The sequence below is a fragment of the Oncorhynchus tshawytscha genome, linkage group LG19, assembly GCF_018296145.1.
Source record: "Oncorhynchus tshawytscha isolate Ot180627B linkage group LG19, Otsh_v2.0, whole genome shotgun sequence".
Lineage (NCBI taxonomy): Eukaryota > Metazoa > Chordata > Actinopteri > Salmoniformes > Salmonidae > Oncorhynchus > Oncorhynchus tshawytscha.
The window spans coordinates 49920656-49943427 of record NC_056447.1 but is presented as its reverse complement, the minus strand read 5'-3'; the positions used below and the strand labels follow the sequence as shown (position 1 = coordinate 49943427).

Sequence of the window (22772 nt, the reverse complement as noted above, 5' to 3'; positions counted from 1 at the left end):
TTCATGCCCTTTTAACCTTGCTTTGGATTAAACTAATTCATGAACAGTAGAGACATTCATTCATCAAACACCCAGAGGCAAGAAGAATAACCTAACATTACAATTTTGTCACCGCAGTCCGTGAATGAACGCATGGGGTGAGATCTCACAGAAAAGACATTAAGTAAAACAAGTGTTGGACTCTTATAAAAGTCATGATGCATTAGCATATCCTTGACTATCCCTCATGTAACTAATACGAAGACATTGATTCAATTATAAACGGTAAACATTATTCTACCAGCGTGAGGTGTTGAAGTCACACCGGGATTCTGTCGCCACAGTACATAACTGACAGTAGTGATGTCACAGGATCAGTTTCCCCCAGTGTTGCCTTTAATCTGTCAGAGGTCCTACAGGACAGTGAGCTATAGCAGTACACTGCTATTCTGCTGCAGGTAGCCACATAGTACTGCATAGGCTGGCTGGCTGCGTGGAACAGGTTGCACTGCACAGGAGGTGGGTGAGGACTGCATACAGTATGCAAGAACACACACACCCCTACCTCTCAGACAAACCCTCAGGTCTGAGAGCACCATCTAGCTGGCCACATACTCCTGCCAGCTTTTCAAAGTCAATAAATCAATGTAGGACAATGTCAATTTGATATCAGTTGGGACAGAATTAAAAACAATTACAGGGGTTTTACAGGTGATAAACAACGAAGACGCAATGTACTTAGAGATAACCTTCAGTACCTGAGCGTCAAAATCCCACTGAGCTCTCCCAACTGTTGTCGGGGAGACAGGGTCTCCGTTTCAAACAGCATCCTATTCCCTATGTAGTACAATACAGGGCTCTGGTCAAAAGTAGTGCACTATATACGGAATAGCGGGCCATTTGGGATACAACCTAAATTTGGGTTGCAGAGCCTCAGCAGGGAGAGAAGACTCTGCCCCCTAGTGGAGAGAAAGTAAAAATACAGTCCTGAAGAAATGTCTCTCTTTAACATTTAAGTAATGATTGATTGACTTGAGTTTGTGGTGTCACATTTAAGATCATTCAAATTTTCTACTGGTCTTAAAATGCAGGTCTTCGCACTGTGGAAATCAAGCTGACGTTACATCAGAAACATTAGGGATCTGTTTCCCAGGCGCAGAACAAATCTAGTGCTGTAGTAGAAAGCATGCTCAAATGGACATTCTCCATTGAAATAGGGTTTTAGTCCAGGATAGGATTTAATCCGTGCCCAGGAAACAGACCCTACGAGTTGTAACACTGGTTGAATCAACATGTTATGACACTTTAAAGTATTACATTGACTGTTCTAACGACAAGGAAACGTGACAAAGTGTGAATCTGTGAAACAAAGAGAGGGGTTTTTCCATTTTATTTAAGGTTTCTTTTTCCAGACCTGCAGAGGACAGTTCAATTCCTTTAAGCTCCTCAATGAGTGTTTAACTCAGCATCATGTTCAAAACCACGGTAGTACGACTGACCGTTGGCTTCTCCTGGATCAGTTCTTGTTTCTGGTGAATACTGTTTTTAATAGGGGACAGCAGGAGAAAGAGGGAGCGATGAACAGAGCAAGAGAGAGAGAGAGAGAAAGATGGAGAGATCATGAGTTAAGACTAAAAAGAAAGAGTCTGAAGGGAGGAGAGGTTATTAATTCTCTTGGCCCAGAGGAAGGCAGAGAGCTCCTTGGACTAAATTACAAGCCGTCGTTTGTCAGCTTGTCTTGTAGCACTTTACGATATCACATTGCATTATTTCCATTCTCAGACGTTTTATACAGATACATATCAGAACATCTTGACACCATTTCCCAATCACTCAAGCGCCTCTCATTAATTCATGGTAAGGCCTCGTTGAAAGCCCTCACGGGTCTAACAAGGTGTAAACTTGTAACGCTATTGGCTACCCTTATTAGTATTAGTTTTGACCTGCATATCTTGGAAGCCTTTTCATCAACCCCTTCATTTCTCTGTTTTGTCTGCTTTCTGGTAGTTCTCCTGATAAGGGTTTAGCTACTGGAGGTGCCACACAGTGGCACTGTGTATAAGACCAAATCCTGGTTTCAGGATGTCCCAGTATTAGCCTGTAATACTCCCAACAGTTTTTAAATACTGTACTTTTTTCCCCCTAGCCTCGACGCCAACCGCTCCGTTTCACCAGAATTAGCAGTTAACGTGCCGAGGTCTGGTATCACGAGTCTTGACCTATTCTTCTTCCGACCAGCGAACAGTGGCGAGACTCTTTAACCAGTCGGCCAGCCCTCCTGTTAGGTGGTGCTACTTCCTCTGATACAGAGGTTCAACTGAATCTTCCCTCTACTACAGGACGGGGCACCATGACCCCTGACCCCAAAGGGATGAACGTTGGTTTTAATGACCTGCATGAGACAAGTCATTGGCTGGGCGCATTCCAGGCAGACTACATTGCAGTCGCCTGCCAGATCTCACAACGCGTTGATAGGTGTTCTCAGCTAACCAGTTAAATCAGCTAAAGCTGATCAGTTCTCAGCTAACCACATATGATATAGCAGTCTGACACCGACTTCAAAGGTCGATCATTGGTTGCTGCATTGAGTGCAGCAGGACTACAATCTAGTCGGCCTGGAACGTCACCATTGTGACCGTGTGTCTAACATGGAAACCGTAGCATGTATAGCCTACCTGTGCCCTCAACTCACCCCTCCTAACGTCTTAGTCCGCCCATCTCTGTCTGCAGAACTTCCTGTCATCTGAACCAACTACAACAAGTCCCTCAACAATAGTTCTCGAAAGATTCTCAACCTGTTAAACCGTTAAACTGAGGCATTTTGTCACATGCCCAATGTGAACCACTCCAGGGCTTCTCTGCAGCGAGGGAGCGTAGAGTTTCATCCAGGCCTTCTGTTCTGTTGAAAGTGGGGTTGATGAGTATTTAGGGCAAAGCTTTAAGAGCAAGATTTTCCATTCATTTGGTTGCTTCATCCTCAAAGAGTAATCATGACTTCACTTCTTTCATCCATTTCATATCACGAGTTAACTTCTTAAAATTACACACGTTAATCTTGTTTCCTGTGCGTTTTGTAGTTATCGACTTCGGCGTCACCAAACCTAGTACTGCTCCTGTTCTCCGTGCTCGTCTAGATCATAAAGAACGGACCTCAAGTGAAGCTCACAGCAGTGTCTGATCCCAAACAATTCACCTGGGTCATATTCATTATGCACCAAACGAAAGAAAACTAAGTGAAACCGGCAGGGACTACATGGATTTATCTGTCCAATAAGAAACACTTTCCGTTTTTCAAAATGTTTCACAACTACTGAACCCACCCCTGACTACTGGAGCTCACAGTAAGGCATTGACTTGGTCGGTGGCAGACCAAAAGGGAGGGTACCTAGCAATGCATGTCATGTGACACGGGGAAAGAAAAAAAGAGAAAAAAACAGGCCGTCAGAACAGAACAAAAAGATAGAAGTTTAAAGGACAAAGAAAGCAGCCTTGTTATTTTGTTAGCTAATAATTCTTCATAATTTGATAATCTGCAGATTGGTGTGTGTACACTATCTGTATCGGGTTGGGACACTGCTGTAATCTGTCTTTAGTGTCGGTCTCCGGCGGTGGTACTGTTTAGCAGCTCGGTAGCGCTCTGGCCTGGGGGTCTGAAGGCTGTCTGGAAGCCTGGGGGAGGGCTGTGAAATTGGCTGGGGTTGGCCTGTGTGGGTTGGGCCAGGCTGGGAAGGTAAGGGGCCCAGCCGGAGCCAGCTCTGTGGTGGAGGGGGAGGTGTGGGTGTGAGGCAGCCTGGTCTAGGAGGCCGTGGTGGTGGCTGTGGAGGGACAGGTGCTGTTGGTTCTGGGGCTGCTGGGGGAGAGAGGAGCTAGGCAGGGCAGGACCGTCCATCTCTGTCAGGGCCTGGAGGGACTTGAGCCAGTGGGGAGGGTTCTGGTCCTCTTGGAAAAGGTCTAAACTGTTACCTGTCGAGGCTGGGATGCCTGAAGAGAGGAGAGAGATGGATGAGTGAGTGGGAACTGTAGGACAGAGTTTCCCAAACTCTGCATGCTTTGGTTTTTGCCCTAGCACCACACAGCAGATTCAAAATAGCCAACTCATCAGCCTTTGATTAGGGCAAAAACCAAAACGTGTACCCAGAGGGAGCCCTCGGGACCAGCTGGAGAAACCATGGAGACCCACTTCCATTTAGTATCTTTAGTGCAGTCTACAGATCTCCCTGGAAAACAGTGACTATTGTTGGTGAGTAGAGTATCCTGGCTAAATAAAGATAACATGTCCAACTCTGCTTATAACACTTTCAAGCCTATCTTAATAAGTTAGTGTAAATAGTTGTTAAATATCCGCATGTTATATGACAGAATAAAGTCATTATCATCATCGCATTGTACCCGTGTAATAAATACGTCTGGGGTTACTCACTACCTGTGATGATGGCTGGGTCCATCCAGCTGGCCGGACCGTCCCAGCTGAGGCTGTGTGATAGCCCCCCTGGCCCATTTAGCCCCCCAGGACCCCCCAGGTGGTTGGGCCGCCCGATGTGGTTCACACTGGAGGACGAGGAGGAGGAGGAGGAAGAGGAGGAGTTGGGGAGACCGCCAAAGTTGATGTTAATGTTGGGGAGGAGAGCTCTCAGGCCAGCCTGCCATTCTTTCACATTGAGGCCATCTATAGAACAGCTGCTTTCTAGAGAGAAAACATATTTAATTAGAAAATAAGCAGTGCTGATTTGCTTCATTTAATACAGATTTTATGAATCCACACCTTCACAGGTGGCTTTGGACCGCCATCTTGTGGCCAAAACACAGAACTACATCTACATGTAAATTTGTCATTTTGACCTTGCAGGAAACATGGGAGAAAAATCGGCAAAACGATGACATGTTTTGACATTCAATGCTTGTTACAGTCCTACTGGACAGACTGTATTAAACATGACTCAAATAGGTTGGGGTCAACTGAATTTCAATTCAGTCCATTCAGGATTTAAACTGAAATGCTCATTTCAATTTTTGTTTACTTCCTGAATTGAGACAAGACATAACTTACTCCTAATCTCAACACTCCAAGAAGACAGAGCCAGGGTCTTATAACAACCTACCTGATATGGGGATCCCTCCCAGCCCTGTACTGTGGCGCTGAGGAGGCATGCTCAAGTCCAGGAAGTTTCCGTGTCCCCCTCCAGCGTTGGCCGAGTGGTTCAAGTGTGAGAGGTGATTATTGCTGCGTGCCGAGGGAGAAATGTCCATCCAGGGATGCCGAGAGGCTGTGGCGGCCTGGGCAGCCTGACTTCCACCATGATGACTACTCTGACTCTGGGAACCAGGGAAACTAAAGGAACTATAGATTTGCCTGTGGTGGAGCTGAGAGAGGCGGGGTGGAGGTCCAAGGCTACTGGGGAAATGGTTGGGGTTGGAGGGGGGCAGGTGAAGGCCGTGGTGGGACCCGGGGTGGTGGAGGCTGAAGGGGCCGGGGGACCCCAGCGGACTGGGCTGGTCCTGGACTGACAGCTCCTTCTCTATGAGGTCAGCCAGGGCCTTCCTCGTGATGTCGAAGGGGTCAAAGCCTAGGTCGTCGTCCTGCTGTTGTGTCTTGGATGAGGAGCCGAAGCCGAAGGCCGCCTGCCAGTCTGTGGAGGACGAGACCAGTATTGTGTCTGGGGAAGGGAGAGAAAACTTATCTAGTGGTTATGTTTCAAAGCTGAAACGCAGTGGAGCAGACACTGCACTGTTTTTTTTCACCTTTTGTTTTCACCCCTTGTTTTGTTGTGTCCAATTGTTAGTAGTTACAATCTTGTCTCATCGCTGCAACTCCTGTACAGACTTAGGCGAGGCGAAGGTCAAGAGTCATGCGTCCTCCGAAACACAACCCAACCGCTCTGCTTCTTGACCCAATGCGCATCCAACCCGAAAGCTAGCCGCACCAATGTGTCAGAGGAAACACCGTGCACCTGGCGACCTGGTTAGCGTGCACTGCCCCCGTTCCGCCACAGGGGTCGCTAGTGCTCGATGAGACAAGGACATCCCTACCGGCCAAACCCTCCCTAACCCGGATGACGCTAGGCCAATTGTGCACCGCCAAATGGGCCTCCCTGTTGCGACATAGCCTGGGCACGAACCCAGTGTCTCTGGTGGCACAGCAGTGCCTTAGACCACTGCTCCACCCGGGAGGCGACACTGCACTGTTAAAGGAAGCATTGTCTACTAAACAGTGTGTGTGTGTGTCAGTGTCTACCCCACACAACCCACCTGATGTGAAGAGGCTCTGTGGTTCAGGGGTCATGGGCCAGTCGGATCCCCCTCTAGGTGTGTTAGGAAAGGGGGGCAGGCCAGACGGGATAGGGTTGGGTTGTCTGAAGTTACTGTTGTCTGAGAAGAGCGACTGGGACTCTGCAGCAGCCCCCTCGAAGGGAGAGCGGGCGGTGAGGTCCACTACACTGATAGGAACCACCAGACTGCTCGGGGGTCTGGTCAGCCCCGGAGGAGAGGGGGACTCACTGTTAGGCATCTGGAGAGAGGGGGGGGGGGAGACATTGGTAATGTCTGTGACAATGTAACATTTGTAAGAAATAAAATCAGCTATATTTGAAATGGCTCAGAAGAAAGTGTATACATATATTTAACAATCATTTCCCTAAATAACATCAACATGTTCTTCATGTAATATAGTAATTATCTATATACTTATACAAATCTTGAAAACACATGTAGAAAAGGTTAAAACATTTCTGTACTTCTACATTAAGTCATTAGTAAAGGTCTTCGTACCTGTTGTAAGGTCTCTCCATTCACCATACTTATTGATTCCGGAGGGTTGTCGCTGGGACTAAAGAGAAACAGACTATGATCTTCATGACCCACCACCAGCATTTAAAACAGACCAAAAGGAGACCCGTTTGGCCTGTGAGTTATAGCCTTTTCACTTTATTGTGCTGACCTGAACCAAACTAGGGCTGGCTTGGATTCTCTCTTCACACAGCCCTTTTCAACACGTTTCCAACAACTATAGTGAATGTGTAACCATGCAGTACAGAATAGTACTGCCTGCCTTCTCAGTAAGCTTGGTTTAACCCTCCAGTATATATTGCCTGTGACATGTCAACATCTCTGTTATTGTAAAAATGGACTAAAGTCTTATTCTTCTACAGTGCCTTCAGAAAGTAGTCTCACCCTTGACTTTACACATTTTGTTGTGTTAAAGTCTGAACTTAAAATTGATCAAATGTAGATTTTTTTTGGTCACTGGCCTACATACAATAACCCATAATCAAAGTGGAATAATGTTTTTACAAATTAATTTAAAATTTAAATTAAGTTAAAATGTCTTGAGTCAATAAGTATTCAAACTGTTATGGCTTAAATAAGTTCAGGAGTAACAGTGTGCTTCACAAGTCACATAATAAGTTGCATGGACTGTGTGCAATAATAGTGTTTAACATGATTTTTGAATGGCTACCTCGTCTCTGCACTAGGCACAGTTAATGGCTACCTCGTCTCTGCACTAGGCACAGTTAATGGCTACCTCGTCTCTGCACTAGGCACAGTTAATGGCTACCTCGTCTCTGCACTAGGCACAGTTAATGGCACCTCGTCTCTGCACTAGGCACAGTTAATGGCTAGGCACAGGCACAGTTAATGGCTACCTCTCTGCACTAGGCACAGTTAATGGCTACCTCGTCTCTGCACTAGGCACAGTTAATGGCTACCTCGTCTCTGCACTAGGCACAGTTAATGGCTCTGCTCTGCACTAGGCACAGTTAATGGCTACCTCGTCTCTGCACTAGGCACAGTTAATGGCTACCTCGTCTCTGCACTAGGCACAGTTAATGGCTACCTCGTCTCTGCACTAGGCACAGTTAATGGCTACCTCGTCTCTGCACTAGGCACAGTTAATGGCTACCTCGTCTCTGCACTAGGCACAGTTAATGGCTACCTCGTCTCTGCACTAGGCACAGTTAATGGCTACCTCGTCTCTGCACTAGGCACAGTTAATGGCTAACTGGCACAGTTAATGGCTACCTCGTCTCTGCACTAGGCACAGTTAATGGCTACCTCGTCTCTGCACTAGGCACAGTTAATGGCTACCTCGTCTCTGCACTAGGCACAGTTAATGGCTACCTCGTCTCTGCACTAGGCACAGTTAATGGCTACCTCGTCTCTGCACTAGGCACAGTTAATGGCTACCTCGTCTCTGCACTAGGCACAGTTAATGGCTACCTCCTCTGCACTAGGCACAGTTAATGGCTACCTCGTCTCTGCACTAGGCACAGTTAATGGCTACCTCGTCTCTGCACTAGGCACAGTTAATGACTACCTCGTCTCTGCACTAGGCACAGTTAATGACTACCTCGTCTCTGTACTAGGCACAGTTAATGACTACCTCATCTCTGTACTAGGCACAGTTAATGACTACCTCATCTCTGTACCCCACACATACAGATAACTGTAAGGTCCCTCAGTTGAGCAGTGAATTTCAAACAGATTCAACCACGCAGACCAGGGAGGTTTTCCAATGCCTCACAATTTCAGGGATTTCACCATGAGGTTAAATGGTGAATTTAAAACAGAGTTGAATGGCTGTGATAGGAGAAAACTGAGGATGGATCAACAACATTTTAGTTACTCAACAATACTAACCTAAATGACAGTGAAAAGGAAGGCTTTACAGGAAAAAACTATTACAAAACATGCAGCCTGATTGCAATAAGGCACTAAGGTAATACTGCAAAAACAAACATGGTCAGCAATTCCCTTTTGTCCTGAATACAAAGTGTTATGTTTGGGACAAATCCAATACAGCACATTACTGAGTACCACTACATATTTTCAAGCATAGTGGTGGCTGCATGGGACAAATCCAATACAGCACATTACTGAGTACCACCACATATTTTCAAGCATAGTGGTGGCTGCATAATGTTATGGGTATGCTTGTAATCTTTAAAGGAATGGCGAGTTTTTCAGGATAAGAAAAAAAAAAAACTGAATGGAGCTAAGCACAGGCAAAATCCTAGAGGAAAACCTGGTACAGTCTGCTTTCCAACAAAAACGGGGAATGAATTTACCTTTCAGCAAGACAATAACCTAAAACACAAGGCAAAATCTACACTGGAGATGCTTACCAAGAAAACAGCTAATGTTCCCGAGTGGCCGAGTTACAGTTTTGATTTAAATCTACTTGAAAATCTATGTTAATACCTGAAAATGGTTGTCCAGCAATGATCAACAACCAATTTGATAGAGCTTGAAGAATTTATAAAATAATAAATAGGCAAATAAGTGTATAATCCAGTTGTGGAATGCTCTAAGAGATTTACCAAGAACGCTGTAAATCACTGCCAAAGATGATTCAGGATTGTGAATACTTATGTAAATTAGATATTTATGCATTTAAATTTTCAATAAATTTGCACCAATTTTTAAAAACATGTTTTCATTGTCACTATGGAGTACCCATGTTGAATTGAGGCTGTAACAACAAAATGTGGAATAAGTCAAGGGGTATGAATACTTTCTGAAGGCACTGGATATCAGGGGTTCTCAAAGTGGGATCCAGGTTCTGCAGGGGGTCTGTGGCCAGATCTCTCAATCTATATCCATCCACACACAATTTATTAAAATTAATATTACAAAAAGAGAATTTTGGCCAAGGGATCCATGCAATATATTTGAATTGTGTAATATTAATCTATAATGTATGTTCTTAACTCTGGGCAACATGGCCTCGGAGGCTCACAGACATATTGATATCCACAGTACGTACTCCAATTATCCATTTTTACAACTCAATACTATTCCCTCCCCCATTTAATTAAAAAAAGCATTTTTTTGTACTTAACTACACTGTAATTTAAGTTTTAAAAACTGCAAAGTTCTCTCTGCCTAATGGCAAAAAGTGTAGAATTACAGGAAATTCGCTTTAAATCTGCATTATTTTCTCTCCGATGGTAAAATGTGGGCCTTTTAAAAATGTTCCTTCCCCGGGGCTGAGACTTGGTTCGCCTGGCCATGTAATGCAGAAGTCATAGTAAAAAATTCCTTGTAGGCTATTTGTTAAAATGGCACTCAAGTAATGTTCTGATTATGAAGGGGTGCTTTCACAAAATTGGTCCATTACCCAAAAGGTTTGAGAAGCCCTGTTCCATATTACCTGTTGCTGTCACAGTTAGAGGAGAAGGGGGACAGGGCAGCACCCTGACCAGACGACATCCCCAGCTCGGTGTCCAGCCCCAGGCCAAGTCCTAACCCATCGGAGGTCATGCCCTCTGGGTCCAGGCAGCAGTCTAGCAACGGAGGAGACTTCCTGTCCTCTGACAGGCCATTGGCCAGTTTGCCACCGTACCCAGATAGAATCGGCCACCCATCTTTGCCATTGTTGGGTCTGTTGTGATAAATGGACAAACATCTAATAAAGAGATGTTGTGTGGTGGAAATCGATAGAAGCCTAAGGTGGTCAAGCGGTTAGTGCCACAGCCTCCGGGGCAAATATTTACTGTTGGGTAGATAGGGGGAAGCCAAAATACCAAACATACCTGTGTGTAGAATTTGAAGATCTGCTTTTTGACTTTTCCCCTGCACACGGTGACGTTTGTAGAAAGCTTGGGTTCATTTTGTAGAGGTCCTGGAGTAGTGTTTGCTCGTATTCTTGGTGTTTCCCAGCCTAAGGACAAACATAATAACGTTAAGTCATTTAAGCAGTGAATCATAAACACACAACGCTCCCACTGTTCACCACAGACACCTACTCAATTCAACTGTGTCGCAGCTTCCACCTAGACCCAGATCTAGCATGACAACGACATTAGGAATTGGCTATACAGCACATCCAGATCTGGGACCAGGCTAGCTTCAAGTAACATTAATACTGAGGTCCAAAGTCACTTGAAGTAAGAACATGGAAAAGGCAGATACTAAAACATCCAAAAGGAAATAAAAGAACAAGATCTAACCTGCGACAAGGTATCTAACCTGCGACAAGGTATCTAACCTGCGACAAGGTATCTAACCTGCGACAAGGTATCTAACCTGGTATCTAACCTGCGATCTAACCTGCGACAAGGTATCTAACCTGCGACAAGGTATCTAACCTGCGACAAGGTATACACACAGGCAACAACAGTACATGACGTCAAGAGAAAGTTGTTAGGCATCTCTATTCACCCACCAACAAATCACACAGGAAGGAAAAAAAAGGATTTGTTACCTGCATCTCCTCTTTAGTAAAGCTAGCCGCCTCGTCCCCCAGCTCATGTAGATACATACAGTCTGGTTTGGGACACTGCATGCTTTTGAGGAAGTAACTGCAGTATTTTGTTGTACCTAAAGAAGCCTGTATTTTTTTTAAAAATACATTATTTTAAATACAGAAAGGAGAGCTCAGTGAAAATGTACTTGACAAATGTTCTCTTCAGTTGTTGCCCTCTAAATCATATTATTACATATCTAAGACAAAGGTCATATAGCATTTAAGATAAGGAACGTTATCAAACAAAGTACGATCTTACAATAAGTCTACAAACAGTTACTTCTAGGACCAGTTTCCCAGACAGATTAAGCTTTGTCCTGGACTAAAATGCACCTTCAATGGAATTTCTCCATTGAGAATTGTTATCCAGGATTTGGTTTAATTTTTGTCCAAGAAACTGGCCCTGAATGTCTGTTTCGGTCACCTTGAGTGTTCTGCCGTCCACCACTACATTGTTTACACATTGTATTGCTCTGAGGGCGTCTTCAGAGCGGATATAGGTGACATAGGCACTGGCACTTGGACCCTGTGGATCAGAAAAGTTATAATAATAATAATAATCAGAATAGGTCATAAGAAAACACACTGCTTTGTAAGAGATGTATTGAGAGGAACCCACTTTTGAATTCAATCCCACTTTTTATGATCTGACTTTTCTCCAAAGTAATTGACAGTACAGTGAGTTTGGAACAGTACCAGCCGAAAGTTTGGACACCTACCCATTCAAGCGTTTGTCTTAATTTTTTTCTACATTGCAGAAAAATAGTGAAGATATCAAAAATATTTACTAACACATATTGAATCATGTAGTAACCAAATGTGTTAAATCTATGATTCATCAAAGTAACCTTGATGACCGCTTTGCACACTCTTGGCATTCTCTCAACCAGCTTCACGAGGTAGTCACCTGGAATGCATTTCAATTAACAGGCCTACCTTGTTAAAAGTTAAATTCCAAATTCTTTCCTTCTTAATGCATTGAGCCAATCAATTGTGTGACAATGTAGGTGTGGTATACAGAAGATAGCCCTATTTGGTAAAATACCAAGTCCATATTATGCCAAGAGCAGCTCATATAAGTATAGAGAAAGGACAGTCCATCACTACTTTAAAACACGAAGGTCAGTCAATTCTGAAAATTTCAAGATCTTTGAACGTTTCAAGTGTAGTCGCAAAAACCAAGAGCTATGATGAAACTGGCTCTCATGAGGACCACCACAGGAAAGGAAAACCCAGAGTTACCTCTGCTGCAGAGTACAAGTTCATTAAAGTTACGAGCCTCAGAAATTGCAGCCCAAATAAATGCGTCACAGAGTTCAAGTAACAGACACATCTCAACATCAACTGTTCTGAGGAGACTGTGTGAAGCAGACCTTCATGGTAGAATTGCAGCATATAAACCACTTCTAAAGGACACCAATAAGAAGAGGATACTTGCTTGGGCCAAGAAACAAAAAAAATGGACTTAAGACCGGTGGAAATCTGTCCTTTGTTCTGATGAGTCCAAATTGTAGATTTTTGGTTCCAACCGCCGTGTCTTTGTGAGACGCAGATTAGGTGAAAGGATGATTTTCACATGTGGTTGCCACCGTGAAGCATGGAGGAGGAGATGTGATGGGGCTTTACTGGTGACACTGTCAGTGAATTATTTAGAATTCAAGGCACACCTAACCAGCATGGCTACCACAGCATTCTGCAGCGATACGCCATCCCATCTGGTGTGCGCTTAGTGGGACTATCATTTGTTTTTCAACAGGACAATAACACAAAACACACCTCCAGGCTGTGTAAGGGCTATTTGACCAAGAAGGAGAGTGATGAGTGCTGCATCAGATGACCTGGCCTCCAGAATCACCCAACCTCAACCCAATTGAGATGGTTAGGATGAGTTGGACTGCAGAGTCAAGGAAAAGCAGACAACAAGTGCTCAGCATATGTGGGAACCCCTTTCAAGACGGTGGGTAAAGCATTCCAGGTCAAGCTGGTTGACAGAATGCCAAGAGTGTGCAAAGCGGTCATCAAGGCAAATGGTGGCTACTTTGAAGAATACAAAATACATCTTGATTTGTTTTATACTTTTTTGGTTACTACATGATTCCAAGTGTGTTATTTCATAGTTTTGAAGTCTTCACTATTATTCTACAATGTGGAAAATAGTAAAAATAAAGAAAAACTCTTGAATGAGTAGGTGCGTCTAAACTTTTGACTGGTACTGTATATATTTTAGTATGTGAACCCTATGGTGATAGAACCCACAACTGTTCTCCATTACCAACCTAAGTGTGCTACCCTCCTCCCAAGTGAGCCACAAAGAACCAGTTCTTACCTGTGAACCTGCATATGATGTGCTGTTGTTGATGACCACCTTGTGTATTTTCCCAAACTTCCCAAAATACTCTGGCCTTTTTAGAACCTGTGCAGAAATGAATAGAGATGGAGCCATTTTTTACAAACAAAGCTTCATAAATACAGTTGAGGGAAAACAAATATAGCTAGGTCAGTAGACCGGAAATATGATCAAGTAACAGAATAGTGAGAAGAAATTCTGAATATCTTTGTCCAACTACTTAAAGCAGGGCTCTCCGACCCTGTTCCTGGAGAGCAACCCCTCCTTCAGGTTCACCCCGACCCTGTTCCTGGAGGGCAACCCCTCCTTCCGGTTCACCCCGACCCTGTTCCTGGAGGGCAACCCCTCCTTCCGGTTCACCCTGTTCCGGTTCACCCCGACCCTGGAGGGCAACCCCTCCTTCCGGTTCACCCCGACCCTGGACCCCAACCCCTCCTTCCGGTTCACCCAGACACTGTTCCTGGAGGGCAACCCCTCCTTCCGGTTCACCCCGACCCTGTTCCTGGAGGGCAACCCCTCCTTCCGGTTCACCCAGACACTGTTCCTGGAGGGCAACCCCTCCTTCCGGTTCACCCTGTTCCTGGAGGGCAACCCCTCCTTCCGGTTCACCCCGACCCTGTTCCTGGAGGGCAACCCTCCTTCCGGTTCACCCCGACCCTGTTCCTGGAGGGCAACCCCTCCTTCCGGTTCACCCCGACCCTGTTCCTGGAGGGCAACCCCTCCTTCCGGTTCACCCCGACCCTGGAGGGCAACCCTCCTTCCGGTTCACCCCGACCCTGGAGGGCAACCCCTCCTTCCGGTTCACCCCGACCCTGGAGGGCAACCCCTCCTTCCGGTTCACCCAGACACTGTTCCTGGAGGGCAACCCCTCCTTCCGGTTCACCCCGACCCTGTTCCTGGAGGGCAACCCCTCCTTCCGGTTCACCCAGACACTGTTCCTGGAGGGCAACCCCTCCTTCCGGTTCACCCAGACACTGTTCCTGGAGGTCCTCACCCTGTTCCTGGACAACCCCTCCTTCACCCCGACCCTGTTCCTGGAGGGCAACCCCTCCTTCCGGTTCACCCCGACCCTGTTCCTGGAGGGCAACCCCTCCTTCCGGTTCACCCCGACCCTGTTCCTGGAGGGCAACCCCTCCTTCCGGTTCACCCCGACCCTGTTCCTGGAGGGCAACCCCTCCTTCCGGTTCACCCCGACCCTGTTCCTGGAGGGCAACCCCTCCTTCCGGTTCACCCCCGACCCTGTTCCTGGAGGGCAACCCCTCCTTCCGGTTCACCCCGACCCTGTTCCTGGAGGGCAACCCCTCCTTCCGGTTCACCCCGACCCTGTTCCTGGAGGGCAACCCCTCCTTCCGGTTCACCCCGACCCTGTTCCTGGAGGGCAACCCCTCCTTCCGGTTCACCCCGACCCTGTTCCTGGAGGGCAACCCCTCCTTCCGGTTCACCCCCGACCCTGTTCCTGGAGGGCAACCCCTCCTTCCGGTTCACCCCCGACCCTGTTCCTGGAGGGCAACCCCTCCTTCCGGTTCACCCTGACCCTGTTCCTGGAGGGCAACCCCTCCTTCCGGTTCACCCCGACCCTGGAGGGCAACCCCTCCTTCCGGTTCACCCAGACACTGTTCCTGGAGGGCAACCCCTCCTTCCGGTTCACCCGACCCTGTTCCTGGAGGGCAACCCCTCCTTCCGGTTCACCCCGACCCTGGAGGGCAACCCCTTCCTTCACCCAGACACTGTTCCTGGAGGGCAACCCCTCTTCCGGTTCACCCAGACACTGTTCCTGGAGGGCAACCCTCCTTCCGGTTCACCCCGACCCTGTTCCTGGAGGGCAACCCCTCCTTCCGGTTCACCCCGACCCTGTTCCTGGAGGGCAACCCCTCCTTCCGGTTCACCCCCGACCCTGTTCCTGGAGGGCAACCCTCCTTCCGGTTCACCCCGACCCTGTTCCTGGAGGGCAACCCCTCCTTCCGGTTCACCCCCCTGTTCCTGGAGGGCAACCCCTCCGGTTCACCCCGACCCTGTTCCTGGAGGGCAACCCCTCCTTCCGGTTCACCCCGACCCTGTTCCTGGAGGGCAACCCCTCCTTCCGGTTCACCCCCGACCCTGTTCCTGGAGGGCAACCCCTCCTTCCGGTTCACCCCCGACCCTGTTCCTGGAGGGCAACCCCTCCTTCCGGTTCACCCCGACCCTGTTCCTGGAGGGCAACCCCTCCTTCCGGTTCACCCTGTTCCTGGAGGGCAACCCCTCCTTCCGGTTCACCCCGACCCTGTTCCTGGAGGGCAACCCCTCCTTCCGGTTCACCCCGACCCTGTTCCTGGAGGGCAACCCCTGTTCACCCCGACCCTGTTCCTGGAGGGCAACCCCTCCTTCCGGTTCACCCCGACCCTGTTCCTGGAGGGCAACCCCTCCTTCCGGTTCACCCCGACCCTGTTCCTGGAGGGCAACCCCTCCTTCCGGTTCACCCCGACCCTGTTCCTGGAGGGCAACCCCTCCTTCCGGTTCACCCCGACCCTGTTCCTGGAGGGCAACCCCTCCTTCCGGTTCACCCCGACCCTGTTCCTGGAGGGCACCCCTCCTTCCGGTTCACCCCGGTTCCTGGAGGGCAACCCCTCCTTCCGGTTCACCCCGACCCTGTTCCTGGAGGGCAACCCCTCCTTCCGGTTCACCCCGACCCTGTTCCTGGAGGGCAACCCCTCCTTCCGGTTCACCCTGTTCCTGGAGGGCAACCCCTCCTTCCGGTTCACCCCGACCCTGTTCCTGGAGGGCAACCCCTCCTTCCGGTTCACCCTGACCCTGTTCCTGGAGGGCAACCCCTCCTTCCGGTTCACCCCGACCCTGGAGGGCAACCCCTCCTTCCGGTTCACCCAGACACTGTTCCTGGAGGGCAACCCCTCCTTCCGGTTCACCCTGTTCCTGGAGGGCAACCCCTCCTTCCGCACCCCCGACCCTGGAGGGCAACCCCTCCTTCCGGTTCACCCAGACACTGTTCCTGGAGGGCAACCCCTCCTTCCGGTTCACCCCGACCCTGTTCCTGGAGGGCAACCCCTCCTTCCGGTTCACCCCGACCCTGTTCCTGGAGGGCAACCCCTCCTTCCGGTTCACCCCGACCCTGTTCCTGGAGGGCAACCCCTCCTTCCGGTTCACCCCGACCCTGTTCCTGGAGGGCAACCCCTCCTTCCGGTTCACCCCGACCCTGTTCCTGGAGGGCAACCCCTCCTTCCGGTTCACCCCGACCCTGTTCCTGGAGGGCAACCCCTCCTTCCGGTTCACCCCGACCCTGTTCCTGGAGGGCAACCCCTCCTTCCGGTTCACCCCGACCCTGTTCCTGGAGGGCAACCCCTTCCTTCACCCCGACCCTGTTCCTGGAGGGCAACCCCTCCTTCCGGTTCACCCCGACCCTGTTCCTGGAGGGCAACCCCTCCTTCCGGTTCACCCCGACCCTGTTCCTGGAGAGCAACCCCTCCTTCACCCCGACCCTGTTCCTGGAGAGCAACCCCTCCTTCCGGTTCACCCCGACCCTGTTCCTGGAGAGCAACCCCTCCTTCACCCCGGTTCCTGGAGAGCAACCCCCTTCAGGTACACCCCCCTTCAGGTACCCTGTTCCTGGAGAGCAACCCCTCCTTCAGGTACACCCCGACCCTGTTCCTGGAGAGCAACCCCTCCTTCAGGTACACCCCGACCCTGTTCCTGGAGAGCAACCCCTTCTTCCGGTTCACCCCGACCCTGTTCCTGGAGAGCAACCCCTCCTTCAGGTTCACCCCGACCCTGTTCCTGGAGAGCAACCCCTCCTTCAGGTACACCTGACCCTGTTCCTGGAGAGCAACCCCTCCTTCAGGTACACCTGACCCTGTTCCTGGAGAGCAACCCCTCCTTCAGGTTCACTCCGACCCTGTTCCTGGAGAGCAACCCCCCTTCAGGTTTTAACTCAGACCCCAATTGTAACTAACCTGATTCAGCTTATCAACCAACTAATTATTAGAGTCAGGTGTGTTAAACTAGGGTTGGAGTGAAAACCTACAGGATGGTAGCTCTCCAGGAACAGGGTTGGAGTGAACAACTCATGGATACAATTTGTATGTCTCTGTGTGCAGTTGAGATGATTGACGTTAGCTTAGGGCAATTGCTGGAAGTCTCCCGGTACAGTAGCCAGCTCCTTTCAAAAGCAGGAAAATAAATCTAACTACTGTAAAGCTGGGGTAGTTATTTATTAATGCTAATAATCTACACATAGTAATCAATATTTTATAAATTCATACGTTATACTGATAATATATATACATTTTTATGGCTATCCACTTCCTCATTTTCTGTCCCATTGTAGCATAGAGATGTACAGAGATCGCAATGTTGTATCCGTCTCAATGGGATTTCCCACGGACACCATAATGGGACAGATACAACAATTGTGACCTCTATACATCTCTATGAGAAATACAACCCCAAGTCTCGAAATCTCACAGTGTCCCTTTAAAAATGACTGAAGCAAAGTGTGTGGGGGATGGGGTGGGGACTTCAGTAGATTTAACGCGACGTGTTAAAAACTATTTCCAAACAATGTGCTAAGTGCTTTTGATCTCCACCGGCATCTGTGAACATCAAATACTCTACAATAAAACCATGTACTCTGCACATAAGCAGCAAAAAAAAAAAAAACATTTCCCAGGTAAAAAAAAAAAAGGTATGCATGGGTTAACTGAAGAAGGAATGGGATAGTATATCACGTTACTTACAGAAGAAACCTATGGCATTTGTCTGAAATCAGATGAGAAAATATAGACATCCTAAAAAAAAACGAATTACCTATATGTCTCCTACACTATCGATGATGGACTCACCTTTGGGTCGGTGAGGCTTCAAGAGGAAAATCCTCAAGAAAGGGTATTTCAACTAGGGTTGCAAAATTCAGGAAACTCACAATTTTCCCAGGTTTTCCAAAAATCCTAGTGGTAGGATACCCAATTTCTGGAAAGTTAGCTGGAATTTTGCAACCTTAACAAAAAAGATCTAGATACTCTGAATGATCGGCTCTGAAAAGCCAACTGAAATTTACTCCCGAGGTGCTGACTTGCTGCACCCTCGACAACTACGGTGATTATTATTATTTGACCGTACTGGTCATCTATGAACATTTGAACATCTCGGCCATGTTCTGTTATAATCTCCACCCGGCACAGCCAGAAGAGGACTGGCCACCCCACATAGCCTGGTTCCTCTCTGGGTTTCATCCTAGGTTCTGTCCTTTCTAGGGAGTTTTTCCTAGCCACTGTGCTTCTACATCTGCATTGTTTGCTGTTTGGGGTTTTAGGCTGGGTTTCTGTACAGCACTTTGAGATATCAGCTGATGTACGAAGGGCTTTACAAATAAATTTGATTTGATTGGACAATACTGATATAGTAGATCTACACGGAGTATTCCAAACATTAGGAACACCTCCCCTTTTGCCCTCAGAACAGCCTCAATTCACCAGGACACGCACTCTACAAGGTGTTGAAAGCGTTCCACAGGAATGCTGGCCCATGTTGACCCCAATGCTTCCTACAGTTGTGTCAAGTTGGCTGGATGTCCATTGGGTGATGGACTGTTCTTTATACACACAGGAAACTGTTGAGCATGAAAAACCCAGCAGCATTGCAGTTCTTAACACAAACCAGTTTGCCTGGCACCTACTACCATACCACATTCAAAGGCACTTCACTTTGTCTTGCCCTTTCACCTTCTGAATGGCACACATACACAATCCATGTCTCAATTGTCTCAAAGCTTAGAAAATATTTAACCCGTCTCCTCCCCTTCATTTTATTTATTAAACTAGGCAAGTCAGTTAAGAACAAATTCTTATTTACAATGACAGCCTAGGAACAGTGGGTTAACTGTCTTGTTCAGGGGCAGAATGACAGATTTTTACCTTGTCAGCTCGGGGATTCAATCTAGCAACCTTTTGGTTACTGGCCCAACCTGCTGCCCCAGGATCTACATGGGGCAGTTTTAACAAGTGACATCAATACGGGATCATCCTTTTCACCTGGTCAGTCAATGTCATGGAAAGAACATCTAATATACACTCAATGTATATTAATGTAGTAAGCTCAATTGTGTCTCACCTCTGGATCTGCGAGCCTTTGAGAGAGCCCGACCACAAACACCAGGTTTCTCTGCACCACCCTGACGCTGGCCAGGTGTTTCCTGTTCTCTGTCACCTTCTGCTTCTTCTCGTTCTGTTTCTGCTTCTTCTCATTCTTTATCCTCTGGATCTCCTCCTGTGACAGGGGCTTGTACACCGCAGGGTCCTCCGGGTACGGCTGGATGGTAGGAGCAGAGATAGACAGGTAAACTCACCTGTACAGACTATAGGTATATCCTTCTGGGGAGAGTTAGGAGCTGAGTAGAATCACTTCTGTCTCTGATGGATAAAGTAGTATTACATTATACTAGATCAGTACTCTCCAACCCGGTTTCCTGGAGCGCTACTGTCATGTAGGTTCTCGTTCCAACCGTAATCAAGCGCACCCGATTATAATAATTAGCTGGTTGATAAGCTGAATCAGGTTAGTTACAACTGGGGTTGAAACGAAAACCTACAGGAGGGTAGCTCTCCAGGAACAGGGTTGAAAAGCCCTTTACTAGACTGTAGGTCTAGACTGTAGGTCACATTACCATAACCCCAACGAGCCAGCCTTTTTCTGCAGACGGGGCAGAGGTCGTTCTCGTCTGTGCGGACACGGTGCCAGCAGAAGTGTAGGAGAAAGGCTAGGGGGTTAGGATAGGTTAAGTACCTTTCTGCAGGCGGGGCAGAGGCCGTTCGTTTGTTCAGATGCGGTGCTAGCAGAAGGGCTAGGGGTTAGGATAGGTTATTGACCTTTCTGCAGACAGGGCAAAGGTCGTTCTCGTCTGTGCAGATGCAATGCCAGTAGAAGTGCTAGGGGTTAGGATAGATTACGTACCTTTCTGCAGGCGGGACAGAGGCCGTTCTCGTCTGTGCGTATGCGGTGCCAGCAGAAGCGGCAGATCTGGTAGCCACAGGTGCAGGGGAAGAAGTTGACGTCGTCAATCTCCAGCGGCTCCATGCACAGAGGGCACTCCATAGAGTCATCCTTCATCTCGGGGCTGTGGGACATCCTATGGTACGGTGAAGGGAGCAGGTGTCACGGCTGGGAGGGAGGAGCGTAGTACGGGATGGGAGCTTTAGTAAGACATCAAGTTATCTTAATTGTCCCAATTGGGAAATATGTTGTGCAGTCAGGATTCAACAATAAACATTAAAAACATACATGAAACAATGAGATGGATAAAAAGGGACAGTCATTGTTGAAAAGTGCAGCAATAAATAGACATTTCCTTTCATGTGCAGATGAGATAGGAGAGAGACTGGAAAGAAAATTCTGCTACTCACAGACTCTATTTTGACTATTTTCTAAGTAGGTAAATAAATGGTCAACAATTGATAGGTTTCCATCCAATTGGAAACAGATTTGCATGCAAATATTAAAAAATCCCCATAAATGCGTATCTTACTTTTTTCCATCCAGAGATGTGTTCCCATCAAGTTAGTTTGATATGGCTATTATATCAATATTTGCACATAAACACCTTCATTTCTCACATAATTAATTTTACAGACACAAAAAGATCACCTCTTGTAGCTTATTTTGTTTTGTTGACTTTAAAAAATATATTTTTAACAACAAATCTGCTGTTTCCATCAAGCTTGTAGAAACTTTTTATCTGACATAATTGCATTAAAAAGGTTGGATCGGAAACCTGGATAGTGGAGAACATTAACAGTACACTAGTAACAACGCAAAACGTAGGCCTAAATCAGACCTGCTCACTTAACTAGTGGTACTGGTGTCTTAATATTTTAGTAGTCGAAGCTGAATGTTATGAGGATCATCACCAACTTCTGCCTGTGTTACAGGTCAATTGGCAACAGCTTGATACGAAAGTAGCAGATTGTGGTAAGGACAGCCAGCCACAAACACATTATGTGATGTTGTTTAGACAGTAGGAGGGCGTACCTTCTTGTAGCTGTCAACTGTAATAGATCAAAGACTGATTCAAAAACAGGCCTATTGAATCTTGGGGTTTGTTGAGGATTTCGCGCTGGTCTTTAATAGAAATAGATTGCAAACTGGAAGTCACTCTACCAGTGAGCTAGCTAGCTGATACGTTAGCTTCATGGGTAACACCAGTTAACCAACTATCATTAGGTACTTTCCAATATAATAGTTCAAACACATATTTAAATCCGTTGTTAAACTACAGCGGACATAGCAAACATTCCCCTCAACAAATGATGCAGGTATACAAGTACTATAAGCAGCAATGGTCAGATGACTGATACTATGAAGCCAAATAGCTAGGTAATTAACGTTAGCATGCTGCTAATGGTTTGCAATGATTCTCCCCTGTGTTAACATATGTTAGTTAGCTCGCAAAAAAAAGCCGGTCGGGTGCCTAAACAATAAAAATAGGATTAAGACTCAAGTCAACGAGTCAAATGCCGTCCGTTCGACATTTTGCTTTGAGTAAATACCCAACGTTCACATGACAGGCACTGTCGTGTGAATACAAAGTGACAGCTTGTTAACCAACGAAAGTGCTAAAGAGGCTAACATTAGCAAACAAGCTAACTTCAGAATCTAGGCTAGTTAGCGACTGCGGCCTACCAACGTTAGCTTGAGAGCTAACAGACTCAAGACACAGTAAACCATTGACATTAGATTAAATCCACAACTAGCTAGGCGTCAATGCAAAAATGATTCGCATTGAGGCAGAAACTGTATACATTCGTTCATGCTAAATGTTATGTTACCACGAAATTACCAGCAGACAGTTACAATAATAGTTTCGACTAGCTAGCTACTTACCCTGTACGTATTACAGGGATTCCAATCCAAATGGACAGTCACAGCAAATTGGGCGGGGATTGCTGATGTCTCTGAACAGTCCAGATTTGTATAGACACTTGAGATTATGTTAGGCTTATTATTGCGCTATAATTCAAAAAGCTTGATAGATGTTTTGTCCTTTTCTTGTTTTTGTTTTTTTATCTGTAAAGAAGATACGCTCTAACCACCATCTTAGCAAGCATTAAAATAGGGAGGAGTGAATGAAGCAAGCATTCAGTACGTACTGCGGCGGCGCAGAAGGTTATCAACAGTGCATTGTGGGAAATATAGTTAATTGTATTTTCAGTCAACATACCTATG

The 22772-nt window shown here is 47.1% G+C and overlaps 1 protein-coding gene and 1 long non-coding RNA gene across 5 annotated transcripts; both read right to left on the bottom strand.

Annotated features, from left to right (window-relative positions):
- Positions 1-1352: 1352 nt before the first annotated feature.
- Positions 1353-22676, bottom strand: LOC112218905 (CCR4-NOT transcription complex subunit 4). 3 transcript variants are annotated; one of them, XM_042301807.1, is made up of 13 exons: positions 22431-22676; positions 20505-20711; positions 19665-19862; positions 13548-13634; positions 11646-11747; positions 11180-11305; positions 10509-10636; positions 10127-10357; positions 6745-6802; positions 6226-6484; positions 5079-5633; positions 4400-4663; positions 1353-3960 (listed from the first exon to the last, which is right to left on the bottom strand). In XM_042301807.1, exons 2-13 carry the CDS (start codon positions 20676-20678, stop codon positions 3569-3571), a joined length of 2574 nt encoding a protein of 857 aa, XP_042157741.1. In that variant the 5' UTR covers positions 20679-20711; positions 22431-22676; the 3' UTR covers positions 1353-3568. The 3 variants fall into 3 exon arrangements, with proteins under 3 accessions (XP_042157741.1, XP_042157743.1, XP_042157742.1); XM_042301809.1 differs by having other exon boundaries at positions 4403-4663; XM_042301808.1 differs by having other exon boundaries at positions 20505-20679.
- LOC121840092 lies at positions 7636-8190 on the bottom strand. 2 transcript variants are annotated; one of them, XR_006079390.1, is made up of 3 exons: positions 7996-8190; positions 7745-7942; positions 7636-7682 (listed from the first exon to the last, which is right to left on the bottom strand). It is a non-coding gene; the product is annotated as an uncharacterized LOC121840092 (long non-coding RNA). The 2 variants fall into 2 exon arrangements; XR_006079389.1 differs by lacking the exon at positions 7636-7682 and having other exon boundaries at positions 7736-7942.
- Positions 22677-22772: the final 96 nt, after the last annotated feature.

What these genes read in the sequence shown, in the direction of transcription:
- LOC112218905 (XM_042301807.1), bottom strand. Translation starts at nt 20,678, where the DNA reads ATGTCCCACAGCCCCGAGATGAAGGATGACTCTATGGAGTGCCCTCTG. An exon ending in TTACTAAAGAGGAGATGCAG is followed by an intron (nt 10,637 to 11,179) that starts GTAACAAATCCT and finishes GTTTGTCCTTAG; the next exon opens with GCTGGGAAACACCAAGAATA. An exon ending in ACAGAGCCTCTTCACATCAG is followed by an intron (nt 5,634 to 6,225) that starts GTGGGTTGTGTG and finishes TCCCTTCCCCAG; the next exon opens with ACACAATACTGGTCTCGTCC.